The sequence below is a fragment of the Phymastichus coffea genome, unplaced genomic scaffold (genome assembly GCF_024137745.1).
Source record: "Phymastichus coffea isolate CEN01 unplaced genomic scaffold, Cenicafe_Pcof_1.1 PCOF00048, whole genome shotgun sequence".
NCBI lineage: Eukaryota > Metazoa > Arthropoda > Insecta > Hymenoptera > Eulophidae > Phymastichus > Phymastichus coffea.
In genome coordinates this window covers 382389-390073 of record NW_026706859.1, presented here as the reverse complement: position 1 = coordinate 390073, position 7685 = coordinate 382389, and the positions used below count along the sequence as shown (strand labels likewise).

The 7685-nt window shown below is 33.5% G+C and overlaps 1 protein-coding gene across 2 annotated transcripts; it reads left to right on the top strand.

Moving 5' to 3' along the window:
- Window positions 1–3618: 3618 nt before the first annotated feature.
- On the top strand, window positions 3619–5229 carry LOC131665254 (transcription elongation factor, mitochondrial). 2 transcript variants are annotated; one of them, XM_058937025.1, is made up of 6 exons: window positions 3619–3762; window positions 3838–3995; window positions 4087–4285; window positions 4357–4512; window positions 4580–4748; window positions 4828–5223. In XM_058937025.1, the coding sequence occupies exons 1-6, from the start codon at window positions 3739–3741 to the stop codon at window positions 5112–5114; spliced, it is 993 nt and encodes a 330-aa protein (XP_058793008.1). In that variant the 5' UTR covers window positions 3619–3738; the 3' UTR covers window positions 5115–5223. The 2 variants fall into 2 exon arrangements, with proteins under 2 accessions (XP_058793008.1, XP_058793009.1); XM_058937026.1 differs by lacking the exon at window positions 4357–4512 and having other exon boundaries at window positions 4828–5229.
- The last annotated feature ends 2456 nt before the right edge of the window (window positions 5230–7685 follow it).

Below are 7685 nucleotides of genomic sequence, written 5' to 3'. Positions count from 1 at the left end.
AACAAAAAGTGCGTGAAAACGAAGGAGAAATGGGTCTGCTGTATATAGGTGCATCGTGTCGTTACTCACCGTGACAACCACCACCGCGGTACGCCGGTCCCGTTTTCGTTCGTGCGGTCCGCCGGCCGCGTCGACTCGCGCACTGCATTTCGTGAGTTTTCACATCCGTCCCCTCCCGCCCCGCGTCGCAGAGCTGCACAGGATCGGCGAACCCTTGAATTACCAGCGGAAGTCGTTGCGCTAGGACAGGCACCGCCTCGAATTATAATACGCCGTTTCAGCGAGGGCCGCCGTGCAAAACTTTCGCCTCGTTCATCGGCGACTTGTGTGCGAACATTTTTTTTTCGAGATTGCACAAGCCGGCAATTGACTTTTTGACTTTAAAATGCTTGCGCGAGCGAACGAGAGCCACCATGCACGCCCCGCGCCGCTATGGGTTTCTGCGTTAATGCCTTCCGAGAACTCGTGCAGATCTATACGTATATTGCAAGCGAAACGTTTTTTAACCAGATATCCCATTACTTTTTATCTTTCTCACGTCGTTTATCCTAAATATTCTCGCTGTATGCACACGGACAAGATCATAAAGTGTGCTTACGATAATAATAATGGCTGGAAGGTCGAGTAACCGCGTTTAGTGTAGCATCGCTTGCATTTAAGTGTCCGTTGTCAATTATTCATACTATTGTTTATACGCTATTTTTAAAACTTGTTCAAATTAGAATATAATCAAATTCTCAAAACTCTCGTAACAAAGTTGAATTACATTGTGAATATTTTATTAGCTGTTTAAGCCGACACCTTCGCGTCGGGCAACAGCGAAAAAAGTGCAATTAGGTTCGCGTAGTAACTCGTAGAACACATTGAAACATGTAGGTCAAAGGATGATTTACCATCAGCTTCTGATCTGCATTACAATACCTGTTACACTGAGCTGCAACTCTAGCACTGCTCGTAATAATTGAATAAAGTGAACAAAAAAAAGGCTTTGATGTTTAATCTGCAATTGTGAAATATATGCAGAATAATGCGATTAGGCAACGGACTTGCAATTCAAGCAGGTTATTACCAAACATCAAGATCATCTAGGCTGATATGAAGCTTTTGTCGATACGGAAATTAATGACCCTTAACTTAATGGCTTTGAGGTGCAAATGAGGATCGTCAGATAACTTTCGTGTCGATTGTTCAGCAGAGTAATTATAGCAGAGGTGTGAAATTTAGCAGTGCAGAAATGATAAAAATTATAATTGCACCTCACTTGATAGAAACATTTATTCAATAAGATTCCAAATGGAGCTCGAATAATTTTAAAAGACACTCCGTAATACCCATGTTATTCGGTGAATATCGTCATATGGGCTTATTATTACACGTCGTGGGAACGACGAGTGCATTGGCAATATATATTTGAGGTAGTCGACGGTTTCTGCATTCTTGCGGTATACATTCGCCACGAAAGCGAGTCGTCGGAAAGTTTCGCAATTTTCAAAAGGCCATTCTTCAGGCTGCGCAAGGAAGTGAAATTGATATCGCATCCTCGCGGCGAAAGAGCTTCTTTGCAAAAGCTCGATAGTTGTGTACAATGCTTGCGTGGCGGCGGCGGCTTATCTATAAACGAAATGCGATCGCGTGATCTGGAGATTGTACATTTTGCAGATAATAAAGTACCGTTTCGCGGTTGGCAGTGTACGCAATCGGTACGCTGCAGCGGCACTTCCGGACTAAATACGAAACTGTACTTACTTCTCTTTCTCTCTCCCTCTCTTTCATTCCATTATCCCTTATTTCCCTTTCTGCTGCGTTTGCTCGAGCGCGCCCGTAATTTCGAGGGAGCGAGACGTCATTATTAAAAGAGAGAGAGAGAGAGAGAGAGAGAAACAACAAGAAGGAAAGAGAAAAGAGCAGGATACTTAAATATTCATTGCACGCGGCAAAACTCATCTATTTCGCACTCGCGCGGCTTGCGTGTGTTACATTATAAAAGGCCCGCGCACTCATTGTAGCTTGACAATCGTCTATTAAGTAGCGCACGTGATATTAGCAATCGCGCGTATGATTCGCAATATAAGGTCACATTATGCCCGTGCCGAGTCGTTCATTAAAATCATATTTGTTTCTTATTGTTTGTTAATGAATACTGGCGCGCGCATTCGTAGTTCAGTATTATTCGATAGCTCTGAATAATACCGAGCCATTACCGTTGTAATCAAATCCTATATTCTTTGGATTTTTCGGGCTCCTCGCAGGTCGCGGTTTTTGCCTATGTCAATGTCATTTTTACGAATGCAGCTGAATTAAAATGCAGATACATAAATAGTGCTCCCGCAACTCTGCTAATTATCGCGAGTGATATTTTGGCTAGAAGCGAATACATGAGACGGCATACACAAGCCCGAGTGTGACTTTGATGTTTGGAGCCGATGGCACATATTATCAGGAGGTATAATCAACAATGTATCGAGGGAGAGAGAGAGAGCGCGCGTACAAAATCTTTAGGGGAACGAAAAACGGCTTGGTGCGCGGTGCATCTGTGTGTAATGTAGGTGTGCGTGCAATTAGCATAGAAGAGATTGCGTCGATGGAAACAGGTAGTGGATAGCCCTTTACGTCGCCAATCTCAGCCAACATGTTCAATATAAATATACATGTGGAAGAATCTAGCTAAGGCTATATTTCTCTTTCAATGGCTATTTGCGAGCCCAGATTGATGCGAATGACTCGACTCGAGCATGCACATATGTATGATTTCGTTGCATTCTAAAGTAACCTTGCCGATATGTACGCAACGCGGCTGACGAGTATTAAGCCCCTCCTCCCCTCTCCCCAAGGTAAAGCAACGATTCCGTTAAATATCTAGATATATCGACAGGTTTGCGTGTTCTTAAAACATTTGTTGAACTTTTCACTCAACTGCTGTTATCTGCCTTTAGAGTCATTGCCTGCATCTTTTGACAAATTTATACGTCACCACTTTTGTTTGGATTATTAGTTGTTTGTTGAATAAGTATGTAATAACAATTACTTCATAGCAGAAATGTCCTTTTAAATTAATGAAAGAAAATTTAGATCATTTTACGTTATTTCTTTGTATTGTCGATATTGAACAAACACGATATTATTAAAAACGGAATCTACAGATATTTAACAATCATAGCAGCCAAGCGAACGTATATGCATAATTGAAAGCAAATATTATTGTTTCAATAATAGACAATTTGACTATTTTAATTTAAATGTGCAATAAAACACCGATAAAACTCATTGCCTATTTTCGAATATAACAATTATTTTTATAATATCACTAAAACTTATTAAAAACAGGACTTTTCATGCCATCTAGCAGTGTAAATTATAAGTGGTAATGTATACGCAGATGATCATCTTTGCAGCTCTAAATTATATATATATAATTTAAGAAACTGTTAGTATCGATTCCAGATAATAACATCGGATAAGGCAGTGAGACAAAGTACTTAAACGTGAAAGATATAAACAGAGGGCGTTTAGATCTTTTTCTGTTTCTGTTCGTCATTTCTAATCTAGCTCCGCTTCTTCAGTCGGTACTTCAGAATATTTTGACCACATGTCAGATTTGTTTATTTTGTATAAGAGAAAATGAGGTTACTATAAAGTAATTAAAATATCCTAGTTTCATTACAATTATTAGTAATATAAGGCAATTATTTTTTCAAAACAGAAATCAGTCATATGTTTTTATCATTTTAAAATGCAAGAATGTTTTATTTGAAAAAAATTTTGGTAATTTTATTTTTTTTTGATCAACAATACATACTTTTTAGAGATTTATTAAATCAATAAAACATATTTTTTTAGATTAATAATTCAAGAATAAAAATTGGCTTATTAAGGCTATATTCTATGCAAAATAAGCATCTGACAGAGTGGAATAACATCAAATCTAGTTATTCATCTCACCAATTGAAATTAATTTTGAATACATTAAATAAAATAAATGAAGTAGAATTAAAAAAGTAAAAATAATCTCAATCTATTACACTTTTATATAAATATTATGTATTCTATCATTTTGAAGATTATTGATTATTTATTTTCTTAATCTAGTTTAGGTTTATCGGTTGAAACAATAAAAATGTTGGAGTTTACAAAGAATGAGAGAAAAAAATATAAATCACTAGATGATTTTATTACATTAAATATAATAGATGCCAATGAACTGAATGTATGTTCTAACTTAATAACAAAACGTATAAGACAGTCAAAAAAAATAGTTACACCAGCAATAGAACAGAAAAAACTTAAGGTATATATAGATAATTAATGATAAATATAAACTTTAATTTTATTTTAACATCAATCTACATTGTTACTTAGACTATTAAAACAGCCATTGGAATTCGTATCAAAGACAGGTATATAAGCTGGTCACAATTGAAATTAAATGGATCTCAGTGTTCTTTACTAAAATGGAACTGTCATGAGCTTGTAGATCTATCTTTAAATTCTACTATTCCACAAATAATTCATAAAGTAAATCAATACTTAAATAATTTTACTAAATTCAAAAACACATTAAAGTTATCGAACATTATTGCAGGTTAAAGATATTTCTGAATCTATACCAGATGCTGATGTATATGTCATGGAAAAAGATTCATCAAAACCAAGTAGTAAGGTAAACATAAATATTTTAAGATCAACAGTACAACATCAAAAACTCCTTTCAATATTACTTACACTGTTGTGGACAAAAAATAATCTGAATAGTTGGTATTTCAATCTTTGCATAAATATACTAGTATTATAATTGACTAACTAATTATATTGAATTTTTTCTTTTTTTAGAAGCACCAGATAGTGACTTTTTTAGTTCATTGTACATGATACGTCCATATACTTATGCTCAACTTTTTCAATTGTATGTTGGCAATGAAATTGTATCAGCTGTGGATGTAGTTAATGACTTACTTGCAAATAGTAGCCACAAAAGTCTAAAACATATTACTTTTGTATGTTTTGACGAAACAATTATAGAACAATATTACTCTTTGAATCAGTACATGAAAGAGGAATTAGGCAGAAGTTTGCTACTAACATTAACATTTTTTGAATCAGTAATTTTAGATGTTTAAAGAAAACAGTTGTTGTAAATTATGTACAGTTGTACCTTACTGTTAAAAATAAAATTTTATTTATAAAATAAATTTAAAATTATTTTTGTAAATATTGATTACCAATATTGGTAGTCAACTAAATGTAACTTTTAACTTGCAAATAGGAATTTAAATAAAAAGATGTAATTTAGATTAGAATATTCCATAAATATATTATATTTTTGAATTCAATCACACGAATGTTACAAATTAAAATGAAAAAGTTACGTTTATTTTATTATTTATTTTAATTCCTTTTATACAATTTTACATCTAAACTGCTTAATAATTGATATAATTTTCAAGGTATGTATAATCTAAGAACCTCTTAATCATTGATTTTTAGTTTGGACGGTAAATAACTTTCGACGAGATATGTAATTTTTTTTTAAACTTGAGATCGATAATTAAAAAACTGAAAAACAAAGCGATATTTGTACAGATATTATACTTGCATTTATAAAAATAACGAGCAACGATTCAACGTTTTGTTTACTATTTCAATATGTATGACTATGGCTATATGTATATAATATTATAACGCGGAGTTCTCGTATAAATTGATATGTAATACGATGTGCGGGGCAATCTTTTCTAGACGGACTGTTTTTCGGCTAGCTCGGGTATACGTTCGCCTTCCTTTTGGGAAAGATCCGAGCCCGGAGGCGGCGCGGGTCACCTGTCAGCTGATCGATACGAAGTAGTACTGCGTCTGCAATGTCTGATTAAGAATAAAGGAGATCGAGTAATAAGAATTAGTACGAGATTTTATTTATTATTTTTATGACTTTCTTTGTTACCTGAGAACTATGAGCTTACGCTTATCGTGCGAGGCTCCCGCTAGAGTCACCCGACATATGTCGATCGAGGTCTCCATAAAAGTTTTTTTAGACGTATTTTGATACCTTGAATCTGAACGTTGAGGGTGTTTAGCTGGATAAGGTGATTCTCAATTATTCATTAACAACGAAAACGTTTATAACGTTATAACATTTTTAGAGTTGCATTTTTGATTGAATAAATATTAATTAGAAGCTGAAATATGACCGTACAACTAACAAAAACCAATGCTAGCATGCGACTAATATCCTGTTATAAATTTCTTTTTAACGAAGCTACAGAAGGCATCAACCACCCATAATATTCTTTAATCTAAATCTACTGGTTTTTTCAGATTGCAAAGAAAATTTTTTAAATTGAAGCTACTGATCAAATACCAAAATAGCGTGCTCTAACGACGAATTCAATTGTTTCATGCGCTGGCATCTTTTGCGAAACAGTATGCATTTATTTTTTACAAAAATGACAAACTATGCACTTTTTTTACGCTTTTTGGCCTTTTTATCTAGTGACATTATACGAGCACGTATAACATAAAGTAATTCTCAGTGGTCTCTCGTGCTTTGTGTGTGTCTTTCTTTCTTTTTCTCACGCTTACAATTTACGTGGTCGCACGCTTGATGCATCTTCTTCCGTCTCTGCGATTCACGTGGTGTGACGAGGTACGAGTAGCCTTCATACTACATACACACGCACACACATTCACACACAATATACAACTAAAATGCTGAATTTAAGTAAAAAGCCGACTTCAATCACAGTTAATTACATTATCATTAGCATTCGTCATTGTATAATAATTCGAAAAAAATTGATGTGGAAGGGGCGAGTTCCTCTCAAAATAAATAAAATTCTACTACTAAAGTTATTAGACAATATATATAATACAATCAAAATAATAATTTTACAAGTATGGCAAAAAACAACAACATTTATAATATAACGTTTTCATCAAAATTCTCATAATTTCGTCAGTTGAAGTACAGTCACATCTTCAACATTTTTTTTTAAATTAATACAAAATATTGAAATATTGTACTGCATAACTAATGGTCACAATGAGCGTATTCGGAGGTATATTCAACTGTAACCCGCTGACGAATAAGATTCAATTATAGTAGAGAGAAAATTAATAATGTTCTTTTTCCTCGCTTTTATTTTTAAGTCTGTCAGATCTCTCTCTTTGTGCAATACATTTTTCTATGAATTTAGACGGATAATCATTCTTTTTTAGAATATTGATGACTTTATTTTAAATTTTTGTGTGAAACTTTTCATGTGTGAGTAAAAAAGCTCTGTTATATATATTATTTACAATATTTCGTTTTTGTTGTATTATATGGTTTAAATTAAAATTAAGTATATTTACCTAGTACCGTTTCTTTTTGAAACTAATGAATAATAATTCTAATACTATTTCTGATAATCGATTAATCTGAAAAATTCAAGGTATTATTTAATTCACAATTTACGAGTAAATTGAATACAAGACTTGAATACAAGACAGTAACTCTTAAAAACATTTAATACTGTATGAAGATAATTTCTTTTAATACATATTATTATATCATCATACCGGTAATACCACATACCGGTAATAAAATAATGGTGTACAATTAATTTTTCTTTTAATGTTTTTAAGCAACTAATGTCTAAATCTGATAAATATATAGAACAAATGGAAAATATTTTTAACGATAAAAATACTTA